This window comes from Echiichthys vipera (assembly GCF_963691815.1).
Source record: "Echiichthys vipera genome assembly, chromosome: 9".
Lineage (NCBI taxonomy): Eukaryota > Metazoa > Chordata > Actinopteri > Perciformes > Trachinidae > Echiichthys > Echiichthys vipera.
Window position 1 is genome coordinate 19,825,872 of NC_139834.1, and position 26,581 is coordinate 19,852,452.

Genomic DNA, 26,581 nt, shown 5'->3' on the forward strand with positions numbered 1-26,581 from the left:
TGCTGCGTACCCAGCCCCAGCAGAGAGATGCGATTGTAAATTACTATTGTTATTCTACAGTTTTGAAATGAAAAAAAAAAATTTGAAAACCAAATACCTACCCAATGAATGAATATCCAAACAAATATTCAGGTCAAGCCCTAGTAGCAAGTATGCACTATAATGTAATCGAAATCTGTAACGACATAACCATCTAAGTCAGTAGGTAATAAAATGGTTTCAAATAAATGCGTGAAGAGTAACCAAAGAGTGAAGTGTGGTTCAGTAGCTGATTTGCCTTACAGCGGGGTGAAGTACAGCCTCACATTTGCATGTAATCAAAGAAGATGAGGGCTTGCAGGCTGTCAGATATCAAAAGTAAAATATGAGCTTAATCGATGAAGCTTCGCTCCACAACACATCACAGGCTTGACACTTGGCTGCACTATCATCATTACACAACAAGCCCTCAGAGGTTCCCAGGCATTATCCGGTTTCATCTGATAATTACAGACTGATCATCCGCTGCAGTTATGCTGCTACAATCTGGACAGCTGTGCTGTACTTCTCTGGCTCCCCCTATGTGACCAGTAGACTGTGAACTGTCTGGTATCATCGTATTTTGTTATGTCCTTTGCAGAAGTGTCTGTTGTACAGTAGCTGAACACTTTTGGCAAGCATTGGGGAGGCCGAATGGTTTTTAGAAGAAGAGACATCACAGCAGTGACATGAAGGGAGAGAGAGTGTGTGTACAGGCGGCCTGTTGAATCTCTGGATTAGTTGGATTTTTTGTGGCCCTAACGTTCTCGCAGGAAGTATTTCATCACGGTTAATAGGTCAAACTGTGAAGGTTAGGCTTCAATAAAAGACCTAGGCAACCATAAAGGGGCTTTGTCTTTGTGTCCATGAATGGGCAGTGGAGCTACCCCTTTCTTTGGGAGTCATAAAAGAAGTCAGCAATGGCATCACACTGTTAGATACGGGCCTCCACTGAAAATGTTTCCGTGTTGAAGTAGGGACCGCTACTGTACATTGCAATAATAATACTGATTGTTGTATTTTTCCTAGGGCCCGAACGATAAGTCATTTTTGAGACCGATACCGATATTAAAGAGCAAAAATTTACCAATTGCCAATATGATGTCCAATATAGTGAATTTTTGGAATATGGATTTTGCACCAACATGCCTCTGCAAAGGTACTCAGAAGGCTGTTTTCCTAAAATGACTATTAAAGAATATTTATCATTATTATGCATTATACATTAAATGTATTACATTGTCAACTAATTCTGTAAATTAACTCTTTGAAGATAGAGAAACAATAAAAAAAGGTTAAATAGTACTGTTTGCTCAGTCTCAGTCAATTGCTGACCATGTTAATAAAAAAGCCTAAATATGTCATACTTGCTACGTGCTAATGAAAGTGAAGGGGTTAACCCGGAAGCTAGCAACAACTACCGTATGCCTCAGGCTTACTAGCTTAAGGTGGGCTGACCTTTAAGGTGGACTAGCTATTATCCTTTTACTGACAAACCTCTTCTCCAGGTTTTGCTTTAGGTGATTTCTCCCTTGCTGCAACCGACAACCACTATGCTTGAGACATCTCCAATATGTGTGGATATCGCAATAGAAGATTTTAGACATATTGCCCAACCCTACTTGACAGGCACTTCATTTTAAGAGCCAATTTATTTGAAAGCATTAATGGTGTCTTAAAATATGCAACCTGTTATAAAAAAGTGCACAGTGCCGGAGACAGGGACATAGAGCTGATAGATGGTTTGGCACGGCACAGCTTGGCACACAGTCACAGTTGGTGCTTTATCCTTGTCCACCTGTGTCAGAAGTCGGCCATGTTTCAACCCTGCTCTCCAAAAATTTCTTGTCCCCCTTAGTTCTCCCTCTGTTTATCATTTGGACATCGTAACAGTCGGTCCCTGGTGTTGGTGGGACATATTTTCTCGTATCACTGTATCATGCTCATCGTTAGACATGCATAATAAAAAGTTGGCAGCCACTGTTGTTTTGTTTGATGTCTTGCTCGTCGCTTGACCTTGTAGGTAAATGAAGTAGAGGCATCCCATTATAGGATTAAGTGTCATTGGCTTTATTTGCTGCGTAACAGGATTGGATACCAGGTACTGTGATTCCGCACTGTAAGTGGATCCAATAACTGGCCATCTGTGCTCTTACAGTAACGGCTTGATATGTGTGTTTGTCTGCAGCTTCTGACACATTCATTTCTTAAAGGCTTCATAAAGGATTTTATTATGTGTCTGTGTCTGCTAGATTAGGTATTTGATTGTTTGGTTGTGGATATAATATATATATATATATATATATTTTAGAGTTAATTTGCTGTTGGATTTTTGAGATATAATAATATTTTTTTTTGTAGATGACACTACCATGTCAATATCTATTATTTAGAAAGAGGCAAACATCAGCCATTATATCTGTTTATTTATATCCTGACTCTCCATCTAATATTTATGAGGCCAGTGGTTTCTTCCTTCTCTCTCTCTCTCTCTCTCTCTCTCTCTCTCTCTCTCTCTCTCTCTCTCTCTCTCTCTCTCTCTCCATCCATTCATCCATCCATCTTGAATTTTGCTTTTAATGAAATGAATGATTCACCACCCACTGTGGTCCTGAAGGTATCTTGTAATGGCTGAGTGACTTGAAAATTTTGTGTCATTGTCAAGGAAGCATTGCCTTTTTTTCTTTTCAGCAGATAAATTCAATATAAATAATATTTTTTGGCAGATTCTCACCGAATAATCGAGCTCCCTTTGTCCTTGGACAGTTAAATTTTCCTTTTTTCTGTTTTATCCTCTGCCACCCCAAGTGGGATTAGAGCTGAAACAAAGAATCGATTTAGAAAATTATTTTGCAACAATTTTGATAATTCTTAATTGTTCAAACCATTTAACGAACAAACAATAATGGATGGAATAGTTGTTTATAATCATTAGTTGCAGGCAGCCAAACATGGGATTAAGCTGCATGTGACACACATCTGGATCAGGCCCATTTTACACGATGGATAAGTGGATAAAACACAGAAACTACAGCTTCTCAAGCATCTTCTGCAGCATGTCAGGGGGATCTTAATCAGTTTAATGTTTTATGATGATAATTCATTAGAAGTCAAAAGACTCCACTTTACTGAGTCTGCAGGTTGTAATTAGGCCAGTAGGGAGTATGCATTGCATTAGATGAACTGGGTTCCTAATTGAGTTAAATTGAGAAAATGTCTTCCATGCTAAACATCCTCAGTGTTGCAGCAGCGGGTCCCCTCCCAGACTGTCCCAAACATTTCAAAGCCCCTTTCTTAATCTCATTCCATCTTAAATCCTAAAGCCTCCCCTCCTGGAAAAAACAAACAGTCCCTCCCTTACAATACAGAGTCTCTCCTTTATAATCATAGACATCTTATCTTATAGGTTGTATGTAATAAATCACCCAGTTTCCAAGAATAATGGTGTCTGTATTTGTGTAATTAATGTTTATGTTGCTCTCACTGCAGGCTTGCAGGGAGATGATAAAGCTATCTAACAGCTATCTTGTCAATTTCACACAACGTATGTGAGAATTTCACGCTTTAAATAAAATCAAGCTTTAGCTTTCATTTCATAGAGGTGTCTGTGAGTGAAAGGGACTTTGATTTTAACGGTGATTTGCTGGAGTAGTGCTGTTTGCTTTTGAATTTGTCAAAGGCCCCCTGGGTCTGCGTCCTTTGTCGCCTTACCTACACACATCTCTGTTGTGTTTTTCTGCTCCACTGTGATCTGTGAGCATCCCTGCATTACTTCAATGTATCTGTGCTGCCCATCTCCGACCATTATTGGGAATTGGTCTCTTCTTTCATACTTTACTTGTCTTCACAGCACAAAGTCAATTAGCTGTGAGTCAACATTTAGTTTCATCTGTGTCAGCAGGAATCTGTTGGTTTACAGTGGAGGAAATGCACTTCATAAAGGAAAACTCTTTTTATAGTTTCTTGTTCATTGGTCCAGGTGGAGATAGATGCTATGCAAATTGACATAGGGGTTTTTAGATGAAGGGAAATTACATTTAACTAGACCAGACAGGAAGGGTAAAGGCAGACAGCCTTCTTGATTCAAGTTCATGTGTTGGTCAGGATTAGGCCAAAATGTTTTGCATAAACCTGCAGGAGCTTTGAGAATGCTGCTTAATTTTGTACCATTCAGTGCCCTTCCTGGTTCAGTGCGCCTCAGTGATGAAGGCTGCGAGCAACTCATGGACAAATGTACGGTCCACATGTGACCTGGCAAACAGTTACTGACTCTGTGGAAGCTAAAGCAGATTATTGTAGTAGACTGGCCTGACAATCTGTCTAAAGACATCCTCTTCACTTCAGGTCACAAGACGCTGAGCACAGAAGAAAGGTTGGGCTTGATCAATACTAAATTATTGGCAGACACAACAACTCGTTCTTACTAAGCACTACTTGTATTGGACAAGATTTGACCAAAAATACTTGTTCTCACTACATTTGGGCCTAGTACATTATCTATTTCTTGTTAAGACAAGCAAATATATTTATATTTTGGTTTTGAAAAATCACTCATAATTTTACTAAGTGCTGCAGCTTAATAAACAGCAATGTAATGTTGTTTATTAAGCCTTAAGGCACATAGGAACATATGTACTTTGTATGTTGTGAAAAACAATAGGATAGGGCCAGGCAATATATTGCTATTATATCAATATCATGATGTATCAGACTAGATATCCTCTTAGATTTGGGATATTGTAAGTAGTTTTGTTCTTTCCTGGTTTAAATGCTACATTACAGGAAAAGTGATGTAATTTTCTCAACTTACTGTTCTTGATGTTCTGTTATTTTCCTTTACCCACTTAGTCATTTTAACCACACTACTAATAATTATATATCAAAAATCTTATTGTGAAAAGAATCAACAGTAGTTATAGCCCTATAATATCTTCCAATGTATTACAGTGCCCGAATATTCACCGCTCTGCCCGCTCTCAGGGAAGATTTGCGAATTTGCCTCCAATATATTCTCACATGTATACACACACACACTTTGTGTGTGTATATTTAAAATTACGCCACAAATTAAAAGAAAAAAGCAGAAAAATGGAGGACTACAGGGATATTATTAGAACAGCTAGCTTGGCAGAGGGTTGCTCAGTTGGTATTCTTGAGTTTTTAAATGTATATTATTTAGTACTAGCATTGGCGAAGAATTGTATAAATGACAACCAGCTAGTTGCCAGCAATACATATCTTTCTATAATCCATGATGCGCAAAGTTATGTGGAAACACTGTATGCAAGAAACTAAACACAAGGTAAGGCAAAGTGTGTGATTGGAGTAATAGGCAAGATAGAAACTGATAGGAAGGTATCAACACACGCAAAGCCCAAAGCAAATTGTTAGCAAGAAGTGTACACCGTTGGCGCCATGATATGGTGACACAGTTCTGCTTGTAATCCAATATATAGCGGATTTGTAGTTGAAAAAAAGCTGCCTGTGTAAAATGAGGCTCCAACAATCTTCAAAAATTTGCTCTGCACTCCATTCAAAACCTCATTCCCAGCTCACATGCTCTAGTTTGGTAACCCTAATTCATTGCGGTGCGCACATCACACCTAATCCTGTGCAAGTAGCATGTGATTCATTTTCATTGATCGTGTAATCACAGAGAATTACACTAAATCGTGTAAAGACACAAGTCATTTGCTTCACTGGAATTGGAAATCCTGTAGAAATCCTCATCATTTATTTACGCTTTCGTAGGTTTTCTTTTCATCTTGTTAATGTTTGAAGCTCATAATATAATTGTCGCACAGATTGTGTTATTGAACATCAGGCGTCTTTCTATTAGTCAGATGATGAATATGTGAGTAGTGTTGAGGCTTTCTGCAGCATGAAAAGGCTGTGGATTAAGTTTCACTTAACACAACATACAGTATTTCAATTAGGATTTAACTGTCAAGAGCCAGAGGAAAAAAATCATCCTAGTGCCATTAATTCTGGATGTACTCTGGATGGGTCAGAGAAAGAACTTAATTTAAATCATTTTCAGAAGTTAAAATACACAAAATTAAAGGCCATACAGTTCTGTAAAGTATTATAAGTGCATAGGTGCTGACAACATTTCTGTTTGGCAGCCTAAGATGCTTGAATGGCAATAATTCACCCACTGTCTATTTAAATGTTGCTTGTTGAGATGAATTTTGTTCTCAGAGTTAGTATGCCAGAAAAAGATTTAGTATTGAGCCTAATACATAATTTGTCAAATACAGTTTTTATACAAGGATGTCCTACTGGTGGATGTATAAAGAAAACTGGATATATGAAAGCTGCTCAGTGGCGCATGAAGCCAAAAAAGTTCAGCTTGGGGCTAAAAATACCCGGATGATCTGCTAAAGTACATAGGTACAAAGTACAAATCTGTCTCACCTATTAACACAGAACATTAATCGAGACCTAAATCTTCTGTTGCTGTTTAAGCGTTATCGCAGCTTTTTAAGCATAATATCTCAGGGACTTCTTGGACATTATGGAGAAAACCCTCTTTTAAAAAGAAAGCTCCTTTATAACCACTGGCAAATTGTGATAGTTCAAAAACGATAATATAATAATAATAATAATAATAATAATAATAATAGATTATTGTTAACCCCAGATGAATTATCATGTAACCAGAGCAGTTTCCTACATAATATTCAGGCCAAATGCCCACTGTCCTGTGGTTGATGACTTCCTGCTGTTCATTTCTTAGGCTATTGTGGCAGTTCATTGTTAGCACAGATTAGCTTGAATGCATGACGTGGCCGCATTGAATTTATCAGACCGTTAACAGTGAAAATGACCTTCTGAATAAGGGCACTGGGGTTTAGATGAGGGTACAGAGGCTGCATGTCTGATCAGAACAGGGGATTTTAACAAGCTCTGGGTTCCCTACATATTTCAACTTTAAAAACCAAATATTTTACATGTATTTTTCAGAATTTTCAAAGATTTCACTTATGATCAAATAGTAATAAAGAGGACCTGCTTGTAAATAGGTCTTTCACAAAGCAATAATGTAATGGCTGCAGTCTGAAGCCCTGATTAACATCAACTCAAGATAATATTGTGTCTGAACTTAAATTATAATTCCAAAATACAGTCAAAGAATTATATTATATTTGGACGTACTTGTTTTATATGATACTGTCATGTCAGCAAATGTGCTTGGTGGTCCGGTTACCTCTCCAAGTGTCTCTGTCCCCCACATAGCGCTGTCAGCCAGAGTTAGCATCACCTTTGCAGATCAGTCGCACAGGAAAGACATCCTCTCCCCTTCCTCTGGACGGAGCACATATTGGCTGTAAGAGAGCTGCATCTCCCCTGCGTCAGCGCTGTCTTCTAAGCCAGCCCAGATATGTCAGTCACTGCAGCTTTTTCTGCACCCGCGGCTACAACAGATTCATGCCTGCAGCTGGGATGCTTCTCGGGCCGACTAGCATGAAAACCTGTAAACAGCCTAACTACCACTCCACAAACTGAAAGTCATTGCCAGAGCCTTCATCTTCCATGTGAGCCCCTGTCAAAATCATTACTTGATATGTATGGCTGGTTCTGTCTGTGTCTTGGAACATTAACATTAAAAATGTACTCAAACTGCATTGGGGAGAAAGCTCAAAGTCAAAGTATCAATTTGAGAAAACACAGATGAAAACTAATTATTAAAATCCAGGGGAAAAAAATCTGTAAATTGTAGGGATGGGCGATCGATTCCTTTAGTGGTCCTTGTTTCAAATTAACTCGATTGGTAAACAGCAGCTCTCAAGTTTACTGTGCAAGGCCCAAACGACATGGAGGCGGAAAGCAGTGACAGTCAGGGCTTCAACGTCGCAAGCACAGAGGCACAGGATGCTTATTTCAGGGGGCCATGCATTCGTCCTTAGACAGTCCAACAGGCACCGGTACAAAAAACTGAGCCTTCTGGCAAAGCAGCATCTGCTGTTACCTCTGTGCCACCAGAGCGCCTGTTCTCCACAGCAGGACTGATCATTAACAGAATGCGAACGCAAATTTAATTAAGTTTTTGTAAGGAAACAATGTTTTGAAGTTGTGGTTGTGAAATATAAATCCTAATAGGGTACCTGTTACTGTTTTGATTGAGAATAAGCATTAGGTGTTGGGTAGGCTGTATTGCTGTGCATCATTAGTCTTGTAGGAAGATGCATTGCATTCTAAAACTAGATTTGGAAAAACAAGTTATCGATTGGCCCTCAAGGAATTGATGTAATCAATCGATCTTGGAATTAACTACTCGGGCCCATCCCTAGTGAGAGGCTAACTAGTACCAGTACCGGAGAGAGATAATCAAGTTGCCAATCACATCCCACCTCAAGACAAAAATTATTTGTATATACTTTTTTTACAGACACTAACATTTCCTCTCTCTTTTTCTCACAGTCAATAAGCACAAACCATGGATCGAGACGACGTACCACGGGATCGTAACGGAAAACGATGACAAAGTACTTCTGGACCCCCCTCTAATTGCACTGGACAAGGATGCGCCTCTACGCTACGCAGGTGAGAGAGGAGATTTAATTCTGCTGCTGCTGCTGCTATTTCTTTACTCCCTCAGTTTCACTTCACTTGGAATAGCTGATTTTAGAAGAAAAAAGAAAGCATGCTAATTGCTCTGTACCATTAGCTTTGTGCAATCGTTGCAGAAAATCTGTTCATCTATGAAAATTGTAAAAATTTCACACTGATATTTCAAGGACATTGATGTGCACGATTATAGACATGTAGTCAGTTTGCTAATGGACTATTTATAAACTACACAAATTATTCATTTTAACAAAACAAAAAAAAAAAGCATTACTTATGGAAGTACAAACCCAAATCTAGCTTCATCATAATGCTTTAAAGACATGAATATTTAGTTGATGTATGAACTTCCCTCTCTCTTCAGGCTGTTCCATTACCTGTTTTAGGTTAGTTTGTCTGTCTGTCAGCAGGATCATGGAAAAACTACTGGCTGAGTTTTCATGAAACTTGGTGGAAGGGTGTAGTATGGGCCTAGAAGAACCTATAAAACTCACAACATGCAAGATAGGGCGTATGTGCTGCGTTCATGTGTTGCTGGAATACTCGAAAAAATGAGTTCCAAACTGGGAAAAGTCACACATTCACTGCAGTAACATTGTGGGATAGGCCATACATTGGCTGTGCGTTCAGAGTGCCCTTCTAGTTCTATTTGTGATATAGGTTATATTTAAGATACGATGTTTATTCAAATCAAATGTTTACTCAGTAGTGGAGGAGAGAATATCTTTGCTTGTGTTTGAATAATCCTTTAACGTACTCCTGGTAGTGGACTCAATGGAATTCTGTACATTGGATTTTTTATGACATGTCTGTCATACTGACATACAGCTGGCTACCATACCCTCCAGATAGTCCCTTTTGATATTCAGATCAAAATACTCTTTCATGTTTTTGTTTTTTAGCCTCCCAGTGGAGAAGTGCGATTAGTGTGCTTTATGTACTAAGGCAGCATTAGCTCTTGTTCTTTTTTAATCACACCAGGATTGGCTCGGGCCAGGATTCAAAGCACCACAGCACTGGAAATGATTTCCCACCCTTTCACATTGCGTTGTGTAAGCCTTTGTCTGCCAGTCCCTTCACACTCAGGGCTCTCACTCAGCTTGATATGACCATTTTAATAAAATCTCAGGTTCCTGTGAGGCTTTAACGTCCACATGCTCGTCAGAGGAGATGCAGAATCTAATCTTCTTCACAAAGTTATGTGAAATCTGATTGTTCTCAAGAGCTGATCTGCCTGGCAGCCTACAGTTAATAAGGTGAGCAGCTTCAGCAAGAGGCCCATCATTTCTAAAGGGCAGGGAGTTGAATAATATGCCCATTCTCTGCGTAATGTTTGTCTCCTTTCACAGAATATTAGTGTTGAATACAGTTTGGTGCTCCCACTTTTTTCAGCTGGGGCCCTTTTCCATAAGCAGGGCTTTACAAATTGACCGCGTGTCCCTGTGAACTAGCTCTCCCGAGACAGAGCAAGCAATCTGGCTTCACGTGGCAGCAGGGGTGACCAGCTCTGTCGTGCCATCCTCCTTCTAGTCGGTCCATCTGTGCCAACAAACAAGGTTCGCTGTAAAGCTGACCCACAGGCCAAAGAAGCCCAATCACAGGCTCTCAAGCCAGATTAGTGTAAATATGTGAATATTCAGCGTGAGTATTAGAGTGATGTACTGTTAGACAAGCTTTAAGTGTGCCTTTATCTGTGTGGTGAGTTCAGTCATGCCGATTGGAGCTAAAATAGTTGAAACCAAAGCTCTTGCAAACTTGAAAACAAGCTCCGTGTTCATGGTTGGCTGTGCTCTAAAACAAGCAGTGGAACAGAAAGCAGGGAGCACTCACCCACCAGATCTGGGTTATTTGATTCATGTAGGAACATTAGACGTCCTGGTTTCAGCAACACAGTTCTTGCAGATGGATGCCAGAGAATATTCAACAATTTGATCTATTAAACAATTAATGCTCTCAGATTATAATTCACTATATTTATTTACTGCCATTGGTTAAGAGGCCACTGCAGGTCAAGCCTGTAAAATCAATATGTAACCATCACTGGGATGGTCAACCCGAGCTGAGCTGTGAGGCCTGAGTGACCAGTGAAAAGCAGAGGAATTCCTGAAACCCTGGTGTCAGCTGGTCATTAGAGATGTGGTAAACACGGAGCCCCACGACTCCCACTGCATGACTGACCCTGAACAGCAGTCCCTAATGTGTAATCCATTTTTAATTGTTGAGTATGTGAGAACAAAATGACTAGGTCCAGCCTACTGGAGGCCCTGACAGGGCTTTAAAACAAACAGCCGATTATCATTTTATTTATTTGCACTCCCGAGTTGCTTTTTATCTTTAAGGATATTTTTTAATTGTTATCAAACTTAAATTAATTAATCAATCCATCTGTTAGTTCCCCAGAAAATATATGTGCAATGTTTTGAGAAGTGAGATGAACTTGTTGAAGGACAGACTTCCCACAATGCCCCAAAATATGCTGACATTAGAAAGTGAGATATTTCTGCTGTTGGTAGTTGGATGTTCTGTCACCTTTTCACTCGTTGTTTCGTCTAAAAAGAGTTACTGCGCCATTAAATGCAACTGCAAACAATTTGACGCGACCAACTTTTCCTAAATATTTTAATCTTTTTCCTTTCTTTCAACTGGCAGATGACTTTTTGCTTGTGAGAAACTGAATATTTTTGAGCAAGACTATGTTTCCTTCCTGTCCTCTGTGTTTTCTCTGAGAATCTAACTTTTCTTTTAACTGATCTGAGTTTATCTTCTCTCCCTTCCCTGTAGAGAGTTTTGAGGTGACCCTCACTGAAGAAGGTGATCTTGGGCTCTTTCTTCTGCCTTGTGCTTAGTTGTTTCTATTAACCCACTAACGCAACAAAAACAACAGCATCCACACTTGACACAGAAACTCCTGCCATGCTCTGTAATCTCCCCATTTGGTTTTCTCAATTTTATGTTTTTCTCACCCTCAATTTTTTGGACTTTCAACAGCTGGATGAAAAGTGTGATGTGGGGCTGACTGTACTTAGAAATATCTGTGCATGAGACATCCATTGCAGTTTGCAGACCCTAACAGTTTTTCAGCTGTCACCAGGAAACAGAAAGCTGCTTTAAAACAGGAGTTTTCAGTCACTTTACTGCCATTTTGTCCAATCCAATCTTTTCAATTCAAAATTATGGAAGGAAAAGCCAATTTATGAGATGTTTAATAATAAAGTAAAATCTGAAAGGACAGATAAGATGATTTCACAACCTCTTAACGACCATGGCGACTTATTAGAATTGGTATTTAAAGAGAATAAAAGCTCTGAAAATGTGGACATCTTAAAGGCACCATCCATGTTTGTGGTGCCTCTCTGGGACCTATCTGGGACCTATAAGATCTATGCAGGTACAGTGACTCCTGTGGACTTTTCTGATATTAAAGTCTTCAACTGAAAGCTGCTGAGATTGTTAACTAATGCAAACTCTCTCTGCTACAAAGTTTCTGTTGTTGCATCTTTGCCGCAGTGGATCTCTTGAGTTAATTCTCCACCACTAATCTCCACCATTAGCATGGCTGCAGTTGTCATTTGATGTGGATGTCAAGCAAGTTGATATTTCTAACCCCAGTTCTCATCCAGTCCTTTTTTTGTTTGAATACTGTTATAGTAGCAGTTAAGCTCTCTTATGATTTCATTTTATTTGGATTCATTTTGCAGTCATTTTGGGTGAAAGGCGAAATTACACAGGAAGGATTTCTTTTATTAAAAACACATATTTTCGGAGGTCTTGTCTTTCTTTCAGACTTTTCCGGGTTTCGATAACTGAATTGGTGCTTATCCCAATGCTATAATGCTCTATATTGTGAAGATTTTGATTTTGTTTTCATTTCTTTTATTTATGTTAATTATTGTTTCTATCATACAATAGGCTGTACTTCATTACAGAGATAAATGATTCTTCAATTCAAACACTATGCTCTATGTAATTATTTTCTGGGTTTGGTTTCATAAATTTGATTTCTAATATCCTAAGTACCCCTGTAAAATGCCTGTCCATATCTTTTTCGGTTTCTGCCTGCATGACTGGATGCAATGTTTTCAAAGTGGCTTGGAAAAGACACTTGGTCTTCTATGATACTAAATGTCCCACACCCTCTCCAACCTCCCCACCCCAGTACTCACCCATATGACAGTGCTTTTGGGCTTCCTCCACAGACACCACCCACCCCAATCTACAACTCCCTGGCACCCAAAACCTGTGGCTGATCTTTTTTTTTTTTTGCGTGAACTTATGGTTTTGTTGATAACATAATTTTTCATTTTAAACAATATAATTTCACAGCCGACGTCAGTTATACTGAGCAAACTCTCTTTTGGCTCTTGACGTGTTCAGGTGAGATTTGTGGCTTCAGGATCCACGGACAGAATGTCCCCTTCGAGGCAGTGGTCCTGGACAAGTCCACTGGCGAGGGGGTCATCAGGGCAAAGGACAAGCTGGACTGCGAGCTGCAGAAGGAGCACACCTTCACCATCCAAGCCTACGACTGCGGAGAGGGTCCTGATGGTTCCAACATGAAGAAATCCCACAAGTGAGTAAATCCCGTCAGATCAAGAGTGTCTGTAAACCCTGTGTTTTTCAACGCTGAGCAGCTCGTACTGACAATGCATTTGTGCAGAAATTAAACAAAGTGAACACACAGTAACTGCTCCCTGTAATATTACGGTGTAAGATGCTTTTTTTCTGTCCTGTTTTTGCCCGTCCGTCGTTTATGACAAATTAGGTGAGAGCTGCTATGGTTATACGATTAGTTGATTGATGGAAAATAAATCTGAGACACTCATTTTTAAAGCCAAAAATTTTAAACTTGCTGTTTCCATCTTCTTTAATGTGAAAATTTGACGTCACCGTGGGCTGAGGCAAATAATAGGCATATTATAAACAAAATTATGAATTGAGAAAATAATCCGTAGACTAATCGATACAGAAACTTTTTATTTGTGTGACCACCGAGAGAAGATAAATAAACACGTAAGACGCAGCAAAGCGTTGCTTGACTTGCTTTCAGTCACCAGAATTAGACTTCTACTGATGTGTCCATGAAGCACTGACGATGCAGGATAACAGTCATCAAAATTGGTGAAGTGAATGAGCCACCTGTCAGTCCATATGACTTGTTCATAAAAAGTTGGTTTGAACATAAATGGATCAGAACTCATCTCATCATCATCATCATGAAAAGAATAATTTTCTGTGGCTAAAAAAATGTTACGAGTAAGTATGTCTTTAAACATGACAGTGTCTTAACTCAAGTATCTTCCCTTCAGGGCCACTGTGCACATCCAGGTGAACGACATCAATGAGTATTCACCAGTGTTCAAGGAGAAGTCCTACAAAGCAACCGTTATCGAGGGAAAGAGGTATGACAGCATCCTGAAGGTGGAGGCGGTGGACGCCGACTGCTCTTTCCAGTTTAGCCAAATCTGCAACTACGAGATCGTCACCCCTGATGTGCCCTTCACCGTTGACAAAGATGGTAAGAACCTACACCGAGCAGCCTTGTGTTAGTGCATGTCCAGGAAAAGCCGCAGTGCATGCCTAAAAGCCACGGTTGTACAAATCACATTGATCTGTGTAAACACATTTAGAATTCAAGGCAGCTTGTTGCGCTGTGAGATGATGATGGCCTCCTTGAAATGTCATCCCAGTTGGTCATTCGTGTGGGAATCAGGGATTATTTATCTTTGTGCCTTGTAAAATGAAATTAAAGATCCAGTAAAAAAAAAATCAAATATCCAGGCTCAGCTGATGTGATGCCTTGATATTTGATAAAAAATGAAATACAAACAGTGATAATATGAGGAGAAGAATCAGAGTGAAGATGCCTAATACTGGTGAAGGTGCTCAACTGTGACAGCTAATTAGTGTGTGAGGTGGAGGAAGAAGACCCTGAGATGAGATCTAAATCTTAGTCAAACAATTCCATCACTGTCTTTGAATCACTTGCATGCTAATCGGAAATTAACTCTTAGTATGGCATCTCAAGAAAGAAATCAATTATTTCTGCAATTTTAGTTCAGTATGACAGTAAATCACTTTTGGGCCTTTTATCAAAGATTTCGATTTGGCAGCTTTTAAAAGAATATATTAAAAAAAACTTTTTTTCATGTGCTACTTATCGCCTCAAAGGTTTTTTTACTTCATAAATTTCCTAGCACAGCTGCAGCTTTGAAATTAAATTTGGCACTCTCTCCTCTTTTCTTCACTTAGGCTTCATCAAGAACACAGAGAAACTAAGCTATGGCAAAGAGCGCATGTACAAACTGACTGTGACCGCCTACGACTGTGGAAAGAACCGCGCCTCTGAGGATGTTCTGGTCAAGATCAGCGTCAAACCCACCTGCAAACCCAGCTGGCAAGGTATCAAAGCGCTCCTCTACTTGCAGTAGCTGACTACCAATCACTGGTTAGGTGTGTCTCTGTGTTAAACAAAAGCAATCCACTGATGTAGAGTCCTTGTCAGCTCACTAAACTCTTTTAAGCTACCTTTTATAATGCTTGAAAGGGCTTCTCAATGAGTAATTACCATTAACAGCCCTTGTGTCGACTGCTCACATGTTATCGGAGATGTGCTGAAGGACATCTTTTCATTCTTTCCTACCTCTGGCTGCGTCTTTCAGGCTTCAATAAACGGATTGAATACGAGCCTGGCACAGGTAGCCTGGCTCTTTTCCCCAGCATGCACCTTGAGACCTGTGATGAGCCAATCACATCCATCCGAGCTAACATTGAACTGGAAACCAACCATATTGGGAAGGGCTGCGACCGTGATACCTACTCTGAGAAGTCATTGCACAAGCTGTGCGGTAAGTAACTGCTCCACTGGAAATTTTTGTTGTCAGTATTATGTCATTGAAATCACAATTATTTTTTAAATAATCCAGGCACCCAATATAATTGACTTTGTCTCCTTTGATTGTTTTCAAGGAGCCAGCACCGGCACCGTGGAACTTCTGCCTGCACCCAGCAGCTCCGCCAACTGGACGGTAGGGCTGCCCACCGATAACGGGCACGACAGCGACCAGGTGTTTGAGTTCAATGGCACCCAGGCCATCAAGGTTCCAGAAGGCATGGTGAGCACCACCATGAAGGAGCCCTTCACCATCTCTGTGTGGATGAGACATGGCCCCGGGGCCCACGAGAAGGAGACCATCCTCTGCAACTCTGACAAGACAGGTACCGTCTCTGGAGAAAAGAAGAGTGGTTTAATAGAGGAACAGCCAGACAATCATAGTATAGATATATACCTGCTATCACTCACACATTGATTGGCAGGTGTTCTAATACAAATAATATCACTACATGACCATTTTGTTGAAAAAATATTTTAGTTATGTTTGTTTTTAAGCACCCTTTATTACATACTATAGATTAAATATCTGGTGGTGTCTACTGTAATTGAAGTGGCATTCTCATTGCTTCACAACTGGTGTGAGAAGAAAATCTAAGGCTGTAATCAGTGTTAGTGCTCATCTAGCTGACTAACACATGGAAACTTTCTCACCCCTGCCAAGTGCTCGCTGACCTTTCTATTTTTGTCACTAGTTATACATTTTTCATGCGGTCACTGCTTCTTGATCTTATTGACTGTAAAGTCTCTGCCATGGTTAGTGGGAGATAGCTCATCAGCGTCTGTTTGACTGCTTATATAAGACGCATTACATCAGAAAGGCCATGCTCTGGACAGGAAGCTCGTGTACCCAGGATCTCAGCATCGTTCATGACCTCCATTCAACGCAGTGTCTGTTTCACAGAAACCTAAATGTCTCACTTTAAGTTCATTGCTTATTCTTTAGTTCTTTAGACTGAAGCTACACGTCAAAGATTAAAACTGTGAAGCATCGACATTAGATTTTGGACCACTAGTCTGACCACTGAAAGGGTGAAACAATTGTGATCAGTTTAATCTGTTGGTCATTTTTTGATTGATTGTTCAGTTAAATTCACACCATAAATCACCAGGGTATCTTAAAATGTCTTACTTAGTCTGATCAGCCGCTTTAATAACCCTCAGTATTGCTGAGCAAGCAGAGAAATCTGTTTTTGTGATGCTTGGTTGAGCAAATGGTTGTTATTGACACGGATATAATTATATTATTTTTCAAAATGGAAATTTAATTGACTTCTTGTTAGTTGAGCAATTGATTAAATGTCTCTTACTGGATTCTAGTTAATTCTGCTTTAGAAATGTGTCTAGTTTCACCCAATGCAAAGCCACAACTAGGCTTGTCCCTTAATATGGATTATATACTGTGTCCAGAATATATATCCAAAACATGATTTCTTAATATGTTCTCTCAACAGTCCATTTGACTTATGTAGACCTATAACCAGATGCTCTCTAATTATAGCACATGACATGTGTTTTTGTTATTAGATATTGTAATACACTAGACAGATAGATTTGAAGAAAAGTGCTGTAAATCTAACAGCCAGTTGCTATTTAGTACAAAGATTACATGCGTAGGTAAGTCCTGACTTGTTGACTTACTGTATATTGTTTTTGATAGCCTTCTACAAGCAGCTATGGCTGCATTTACTGGTTAGAAATCACTCGGTACATGTTGTAATAGGAATTGGTTGTGAAACTGGTTTCAAAGTGATCTTTTCTGCCACTGTGAGAACCTGTTGAGGCATGCTTGTAAACTATAAGAACAAGAAGTACCGTGGCTGAAATTGCTATGTGCCAATGAGAACACACAGTAGTTAATTCTTTTTTTTAATCATTAGGCACATGGCTACAGGCTTGTGCTTGTAGCTGTCAGTGTTGAGAAATAATTTACTCATGTACTGTAATTTACTCATGTACTGTAACACAGTAAAACCAATGGCTACACTAGATTTTTCTTCATGATGTTGCTGTTTTTCACTTGCCATGGCCTCTTTAAAAGATTCAGCAGTAAATGTCCGTTTTCAGTCTTTTGTTTGGGCAGTTGATAACAATTTAATCACCACACATCCTCACTCTCAAAGATTCCCATAGTTAGACATCTAAATTTTAGAGCTACAGTTTCATATCATTATCTCCCCCTCTCTTTTCTCCACTGCAGAGATGAACAGACACCACTACTCGCTGTATGTCCACAACTGCAGGCTGATCCTCCTCCTCCGGCAGGATCCATCAGAGGCTGAGAACTACAAACCAGCTGAGTTTCACTGGAAACTCGACCAGGTCAGCTGCTTCTCGTACCGAACTTTGTGTTTAGAGCATGATAGCTCGGTCAGGTAATATTTAATCAAGGAAAAAAAGATGGTTATAGATCATAATGTAACATTCACAGTTCTAATTTCAGCTTCTGTTGTGTTCTTTGCAGGTGTGTGACAAAGAGTGGCATCACTATGTGCTGAATGTGGAGTTCCCCGCTGTCTCTCTATTTGTGGATGGAACTACCTTCGAGCCCTTCCTGGTTACAGAGGACTACCCACTGCACTCCTCCAAGATCGACACTCAGCTCACCATCGGTGCCTGCTGGCAAGGTAAACTCTTCAACACCTTCTTGGGGGGAATGCTGTAAAATTAAATGAACCATAATTGTATTGTGTGGCTAAATGTATGAATTTACAAACAAGTCTGAAGCATAGATACATCTTAAAGTAAGAGGCAAATTTCTTTTATGGTTTCTGTAACATTTTTGCTATTTTTGGAAGCTGAAATAATAAAAAGATGCTACCCGATGATCTGTTGTTATATTTGTTGATTAGAGCTTGTGTAAAAAGGTAGCGTGCATGTTATTTTATTAACTCTTTGCTAGATTCTCAAATGATTCACCGTGACTTCGTATTTGACATCTGAATCTCTACTACAGATCCTCAACCTTCCTCCCTGTCTCTCCCTGCTCTCTTGTTTCTGTCCTTTACAGACAACTCAGGACATGACAATGACACTGAGTCAGTCTCTGAGCCCACCTCAGGTTGCTTAACTCTTTCCCTTACTCCTTAAATATGTCCATGCGTCTATATGTCCCACCACGCTAACTGCATCCTCATGCCATTTCGACTAGAATGATTCATACGCATTCTAGATGCAGAAAGATTTGTTTTTCACAACCGTGTGGAGCATGATGCAGTATGGATGACTGTGATTTTTAATGCTATCTGCATATTTGTTTTGTTTTGTTTTGTTTTGTTTTGTTCATCCTCCATTTATACACTCTCCTCAATGCAGCAGCCAGACAGAGCAGAAATACACATAATGAGCACAAAACTCTGACCTGGCTGCAGCATTTTGGCCGTACAGGCTCTTCTTTCAGAACATGACCTTTGGGTCAGAAGCAGTAACTCCTCCATATCAGATAACAGAGTTACAGCGTGCACACACACACACACACACACACACACACACACACACACACACACACACACACACACACACACACACACACACACACACACACACACACACACATACACACACACACACACACACACACACACACACACCACTGGATGACTGTGTAACCTTGAGATGTGGAGATCCAGGTTTGTCTCTGGCTCTGCAGTGGCGGAGCTTGTTATGGATCAGCAGGAAAACACAACGGTTGTTTTACATCTCATTCGGCAAGATCAGCACACCTCAAAACTGAAATACTAAGTAATATTAACATATCATCAATTTTGTGTATTGTAAGCATTTTGCAATGCTCAAGATGGTTCCATTATTTTATGAAAATAAGGTGACTAAAGAGGATTCATTTCACCGTTATCTAAGACATTCCCTTTGATTTTCTTTTTCTTTTTTTCTGTTGATGAAATTTTGTTCCCACAGTAAGGCAGCAGTTCACCCTATTAATGCATATGTTGCATGCATACGGCGTGTATAAGCTCACCCATCATTCTCTTGTCTCTCTCATTGGGCCTCAGGCCTTGTAAGGGCACACATACTAACTTGCATGAACATCATTCACGCCAACTTTGTACATTAAGACAGCATGTTTGAATCACCAGCCCAGAAATGTTGATGTCTGTGGAATTTACACTTGAGTAACAACTTTTTTGTGTATGTGTGTTACTGTTTTCTTCTCCTCTTCACTATCCTGACATGTCCAGGCGGAAATGCTCGAATGGGCCAGTTTTTCCGGGGAAACCTAGCAGGGCTGATGATCCGCTCTGGCAAGCTGGAGAACAAGAAAGTGATCGACTGTTTGTATACCTGCAAGGAAGGACTGGACGTGCAGTTGCCTGAGGATGTAGCTTCAGCTGTCAAGGTAAGGAGAAAACAGTTTAGAGACACAAAACATACACAACCTCAGTCAGACTGGATCTGAGTATATTTATGAACAAGAAGACGGGAACTCAGTGGTTGCAAACGATTAAGGCTTGTGATCCAAGTAGGGGAAGCAAAATGTACTGGCCTCGCCTAGACAGGTTTTATTTATGTGTGGATTTTTACTTTAAAGACTGCACAAGATATTGCACAATAAAAAAAAGCAGAGATTGGAAAAAGTCCCCAAAAATAAATTATATAAAAAACATACTATATTACTTTAAACAAGTTATTATGTTTTTATCTTGTCAGTCATCATGCAACTGCTAAGATTGATCTGTCAGCCAAATTAGTTGGCTGCGCCTAGTGTAGTGTACTGATCCTCACCATTAATCAACCAAAAATAATAATGACAACAATAATGAGCAAATGCATTGTTTGTGGATCAGGTCTTTTATTGATAGCTTAGTATCAACTTGAAAGCACACACCAACACATTTTTGGGTGTAGGCATGGCATTAGACAATCTTGGCTCAAATCACACAGTCTATCATTTGGATTTCTTCGCTCAGGTTGAGTTCAACCCCAACCAGTCCTCTCTGACTGTGGAGGGTGATGACATTGATGCCTTTGACAAGGTCATGCAGCACATCTCCTACTTGAACTCCCGCCAGTTCCCGACGCCCGGCATCAGGCACCTTCGTATCTCCACCACTGTCAAGTAAGTAGCAGAAGACAAAAATATCTAATATCTGGTGTCACCTCATCCGTCTATTAGCAGCAGCCCAACGTTCCCAAGGTTCTTTCTGCCTAATAGACATTCAGAGACGGTTTGTCTTTCTGTGTAAGGATGTAAGGCCGGTTTTTGAGATGAAGAGGTGTTTTTCCTAATTTCTATAATAAAGAGAGAAAACATTAAAATGTTTTAGGGTTGGAGAATGATAATGAGATAGTGGAGCTGCATTTTTTTTAGTTCTCTCTGATGTGTTTTTTCAACATTAAAATATATTAATAATAATATATTATATAATATAAGACTGAATAACAAAACAGCATTACGTTTACAGATGATGTTTGAAAAGAATGTATTAAGGTGCTGAATCTACTCTAAGATCAGTTCCAGTTAGTGTTGCAGGCTAACATTGCTTATTATTATTTTCACACACACAAATGTGAGTTTTATTGAGTGAACTGAACAGTTGGACTTTCAGTTTCTACACATGGCCACTTTCCATCTAAATGAGTAATCTAAATACATGTATAGGAAGCAATGTAAAAAGCATTTTCTATGGAGTTGTATTCACAGTGAAATGAGACATTTTTTCTCTTTAACCTTGTAAGCTCCTCACACCCTGTTTACAAATACATTTTTATATGTTCCTTTACCTCGCAAGAGCATGGTATTTCTTTGTACTTACTATAAATCCGACAAGAGTTTGAAAAATTGCCCCCTAGTGCTTTCTGTCAAACCAATTTTACTACTTCACAGCTTTCAGAGACACTCAAGTTGTAATATTGAAGTCCAGGAGGCTCAAATTGATTCACTTTCATTTGTCATGTTAGTTCTGAAGCTGCAACAGTCCATCTCAGTGTTTTATCTTTCCCCATCACCCTGTCTGAACTGGATATACATCCAGTTATGGAAGCAAAGCACATTCAAAATTTCCCTTTTGTCTTTCAAAGCAGAAGGAGAAGCAGCAAGTTGGTCGAAAAATTGATTAAAAGATTCAAGTTCCCAGGTATTCAGACTTAAATCTTTCCCCAGATGCTTCAACGAGGAGTCCTGCGTAACAGTGCCAGATGCTGAAGGTTATGTGATGGTGCTGCAGCCCGAAGAGCCCAAGATCAGCCTGAGCGGCATCGACCACTTTGCTCGCAGCGCTGCCGAATTCGAGAGCCAGGAAGGTGTGACGCTGTTCCCAGAGCTACGCATTGTGAGCACCATCACCCGCGAAGTGGAGGTCGACACTGAGTCTGAAGTGACTGAGGGAGCTGATGATGACCCTACGGGTGAGAGAAATGCACATATGTCCACTACATTAACCCCAGAGAATGTTTTAGGGAGTTTGCAGATATAGTTAACCCAATTTTCAGTTGGTTAGTCTTGGTGTTTGATGAGTCACCTTAGACACTGAATGTGAATGTACAGTTCATAGCGATAGATGCACAGTAGCAGGTGATGGGAAAGGATTATGCCTGGAGGCCGAAGGGATTGGAGAGACAGAGCGAGAGGGAGGGAGAAAAGAGATCAGTTGTTTACTAATTTACGGGAGGGGCAGTAACCAGCCAGCCATCTGTTGGATTTGTATATAAGCTAAGACATGGAGAGCGAGACAATAGATGTGACACAGATACAGGGAGATGCAATGTCCTGTGGTGAACAGCAGGCCATATGGGACCAAAGGGCTTACAGAGATCTGTTGCTATTACCTGCATTACACTGCCCAGCCTTCCAAAACTAGCAAACAAGAGATGTCACAGTAGACGGCTAAGAATAACTTTCACAGAGTCAAAATGTGCTACGCAAGCAAAATTTTTATGTTGTAAAAAGTGATATTTCCATGTGTCTTTTTAAATTTTTTTATTATAAAGCAGGTCGATGTGCTATATAAATACTGTGAACAAATGCACACAGCCCGTATTCAGAAACTGAGCCTTAAACGAGGCATCAGGACTTCTGTACAGTTGTGATTTAAAATACAGTCAAATTAAAAGTATTAATTAAAATAACTTTCATGTGTATGTAGTTCTGAGCTGTTTTCTGTATTTTTCGCCTATGTTCTTAAAATGGTAACAGATAATTTTCCATCTCCCATTCCCAAGTGGTATTGTTGATGCTGCTGTCGCAAAGGCAACCGGTTGGAGATCTCATTCTGCACTTAGCAGAAAGCAAAGCACTTTCACCTTAGCACTTTTTACAAATAAAAAAAGAACAGCATATATTATTAAAGAGAATTATGTTGACAAAGTAGCACCATACTGCTTTTTAAATGCTAAATCTGGATCATATTTCCTATTAGCAACACTGTGGTCAACCTGCCCTAGCTCATGATGAAAGAGATCAGTTATGACTGTGTGCATGTGGAACAATAACAGAGTAGCAAAGCCTACTGGTTGAACTGACAATGGAAGTTGGAGCAGCTCAGGTTGGGCTGTACTATTGCTAATCATCTCTAATGATTAAACCGTGGTGGCCCATATTGTGTCACATAGGCTGTTTTCTTCTTGATTCGGTTCTTCATCTTCCCCAGTTGTATTGTGGTTAATGTAGATTCCAGGTTGTGACTAGCAAGAAGAATGCATGGAATAAAAATGACAACATCTCTGGTTCTGCTATATTAAATTCCATCAAGTCCTTTTTTAAACACTAACAACAAAGTCCTAAATTTGAGAAAAGCCCTCAGCTCATCTTTCTTAATCTTTTCTCTGCATTGTTTCATTCAGTCCAAGAGACAGTGGTGTCAGAAGAAATCATGCACAACCTGGACACGTGTGAAGTGACTGTGGTGGGAGACGAGCTGGATGGGGAGCACGAGGGCCTGGAGGTGGACATGTCGCAGCTGCAGCAGCATGGCCTGGAGATGAGCTCCTCTAACCTGGGCCTCGTCATCACCGGTACAGACACAGAGCTGTCCAAACTAGCACATAGTGATTATAATGATACCTCTGCAGAAAATATCTTTACATAAGAAGTAAATTCTTTGAAATCAGTTTTAATACTGAGACCTCACATGTAAACAAATAAACTGTATGTAACCATATATAGTGCATATGTAGGTATTTAAAGTTTAGGAATTCACATTGTCAACTACAGTGATCTAAAATCAGTTACCAAATCTCCAAGTCTCAGGGTATTATTCTTAAGGGTACATTTCTAAGCAGTCTTAAATCTTTTTTTTCTAATTTAACACACTTTTTGGACCCTCTCTGGTGATTGCTGATCAAATTTCCCTTTGACACGAGCTCCCTTCTGTGTGCTCCAGGTGTGAACACCATGGCCAACTACGAGCAGGTCCTGCATCTTATCCGTTACAAGAACTGGCACACCGAGGCTCTCTTTGACAGGAAATTTAAACTGGTCTGCTCCGAACTCAACGGCCGCTACATCAGCAATGACTTCAAGGTCGAGGTATGACTGAGCATTTGTCAGTTACGTCACATAAATGTGACGCATTCAGAACAGAGGAGTGCAAACAGTGCCCCAATGTTATTACCGGAGGATTTTTTTGTCTCCTCACAATTCTTCTACAGCTACATCTAAAACAGAGATTAACAACATTTTATACATGCATGTCTTTTGAAATTATTTCTAGGTGAATGTGATCCACACAGCCAATCCTGTGGAGCATTCCAATAATGCCATGGTGCAGCCCAACTTCATTAACCCTGTGCATCACGCCTCTGTGGATCTGTCCGGTCACAACCTTGTCAACGCTCACCAGGCCTCAGGTACTGCAACATGGGAAATTTTAGGGTTTCTAAAACGACACAGAAAGCTTCTTTCTTTGTACTTTATATCATACAAACCAAGACTGTTGGTTTTTTATACTTCTACTGAAGCATATCGTTCTTAGCAAACAGTTAGAAAACATAGAATACAATTTAGTTTCAGTTCTACCCTTAGACCATATAAAACGTGGATGTAGTCTCCGTGACATCACCCATAGGTTCCGGAAAAGCCAAAATTAAGCTCAATGTGAGCAGCTACGGCATACTAACATATAGTGGAGTAATAAACCACCTGAGCGGAGAATGAAGTCACTCTCCCTCTGTGTGTGTTGTAATCCAAGCTTCTCTGTTGTTTGTTTTGATGGCCGGTCCGGTTTCATGTGCATGCGATTGCCTTGTGCGTTGGCACTGATGGCCGTGACAAAACAAAGGTATTCAATGAGTTGGGGAGCCAACTAAGCCTTATTAAAATTTAAAGGGTTTAAACCGTTTTTGTACCAGGCTGTAAACATGTTTATTTCTACTTTAAATGTTAACATATGGGTCTTTAAGGGTTTACTCTTTTTCGGAGCCAGCCTCAAGCGGCCATTCAAGAGACTGCAGTTTTGGCACTTCCATGTTGGCTTCATTTTTCAGCCCCTTGGTTCAATCCAACAAAGTCTGGTGTCTCTCTTCAAGTTTGTATACATGTAGAGATTGTATACCTCTTTCAGGGATCATTCAGATAATTGATAAATAATAATTCAGCGTCTTCTGAAACTTCACCAAATTGTCACATTTTACTCTTTTTTTTTTTTTTTAATTGAAATAAATTAAAATATTTGGCCTTTTATGTGTGGATGGATTACTAATCTATTAACCAGAAGTAGGGCGTGTGTGAAACACTGGTTGTTTGCTGTTTTCTTCTTTTAAAGGCACACATTTAGGGATTACATTTGAGTGCTGTCTGTGACATCTGTACACGTGGTAGTCTGAACACAACCTTTTATTTTCTGGCTTCAGTAATCCTCTGGGCTGTCAGGCTCACTAAGCCTGCCACGAAAAAAAGAGGTCCTTTCCTGCTAATATGGGGCAAAGTGGAGCAGGTTGGAGGGAGACAGGCAAAGCTTTTTAAAGAAATACACACACCTAGAGCTGCCGAAAGCATTCATCTGCAGTTTAGTAAGAAGCCATTAACATCAGCGCTGGCGCACCATGAATGTGAAGCCCTTGAAATGACGTCTGACAGACGTGGACGGTTTGTGTCCCCACATAGGGTTTTATGTGCAAACTGAACATAGTTTTACCTGTCATTTTTTGTTTGTTTATGTGTTTGCTTCATCACAGTTGTTCCCAGCGCTGCCACTATTGTCATTGTGGTGTGCGTTAGCTTCCTGGTGTTCATGATCATCCTGGGCGTGTTCCGCATCCGAGCTGCACACCAGCGCACTATGAGAGACCAGGAGAATGGCAAGGAGAACGAGATGGACTGGGACGACTCAGCCCTCACCATCACCGTCAACCCCATGGAGGTAAAAACACATAGAGAGGCAAAATGAGTGGACTTTTTTCCTGGTGATTAGCCAGTAAAATGTTTTAACAGAATTCCACTTCTGAACTAAATGTGGTCGGGTCGTAGCCTAGACAGCTTTTCACCTGCTAATGCTCTCTGGGTGATGTTGTGACTGTGGCCTAGTTTCATCTGAGCTCTCATGATTGACGGCCCTGTGGGGATTGGGCAAGAGGCTTTGTTGTATATACTTATGGAGCGTTGCCTCGCTAATTAAAATAAAGGATTTATACACCAATATATATCATTTAATGACAACTTGTAGGTAGAATAAACATACGTGTTATGTGCGGGCTTGCACCTCATTTATAATTTATTTTGTTGTGAAAATAATCCAGCAACTAGAATCTTTGTTTAAAGAGGTTCAGTTACTTTTTAACAACCATCGTTTAATTTAAAGAGCTGCTGCTGCTGCTGCAGTATTTACAGCAGCTTAAGGAAATGGAACTGAGGTGTGGATGTTGTGGTCCGTGCCCCATATCAAACTCTTATTAAGTTTGACAACAGACATTTATAGAACAATTAACATGATGAAATCACATCATCACAACTTGACATCAGACATGTTTGATGGCAGAAAATTATGTTCAACACAGAAAAAAACGTCTTAACTTTCGACTGCATGTTGTTTTTAATCCCAATAAAACCTCAAACACGAGTGTAGGGCTTCCCTATTTTGAAGAAAAGAATGGCCCTTTTTACCTTTCTAAGAAACATTTGAAGCAGGATGTTAAGATGTGCATGTTACTTTA

The 26,581-nt window shown here is 39.9% G+C and overlaps 1 protein-coding gene across 4 annotated transcripts in view; it reads left to right on the forward strand.

The window, feature by feature from the left end:
- The window catches only part of clstn1 (calsyntenin 1), a 38,405-nt gene that overhangs the window by 7,946 nt on the left and 3,878 nt on the right, over window positions 1-26,581 (forward strand). The window contains exons 2-18 of one of the 4 annotated variants that reach the window (XM_083919790.1): window positions 8,443-8,565; window positions 11,371-11,400; window positions 12,964-13,159; window positions 13,896-14,104; window positions 14,839-14,988; window positions 15,249-15,434; window positions 15,556-15,804; window positions 17,679-17,800; window positions 17,943-18,105; window positions 18,489-18,539; window positions 19,675-19,832; window positions 20,404-20,552; window positions 21,597-21,841; window positions 23,276-23,446; window positions 23,815-23,960; window positions 24,145-24,280; window positions 25,607-25,791. In XM_083919790.1, the coding sequence (XP_083775916.1) occupies window positions 8,443-8,565; window positions 11,371-11,400; window positions 12,964-13,159; window positions 13,896-14,104; window positions 14,839-14,988; window positions 15,249-15,434; window positions 15,556-15,804; window positions 17,679-17,800; window positions 17,943-18,105; window positions 18,489-18,539; window positions 19,675-19,832; window positions 20,404-20,552; window positions 21,597-21,841; window positions 23,276-23,446; window positions 23,815-23,960; window positions 24,145-24,280; window positions 25,607-25,791 (2,669 nt within the window). The remainder of the gene's footprint in view (window positions 1-8,442; window positions 8,566-11,370; window positions 11,401-12,963; window positions 13,160-13,895; window positions 14,105-14,838; window positions 14,989-15,248; window positions 15,435-15,555; window positions 15,805-17,678; window positions 17,801-17,942; window positions 18,106-18,488; window positions 18,540-19,674; window positions 19,833-20,403; window positions 20,553-21,596; window positions 21,842-23,275; window positions 23,447-23,814; window positions 23,961-24,144; window positions 24,281-25,606; window positions 25,792-26,581) is intronic. The other 3 variants (XM_083919792.1, XM_083919791.1, XM_083919793.1) reach the window with 3 other exon arrangements.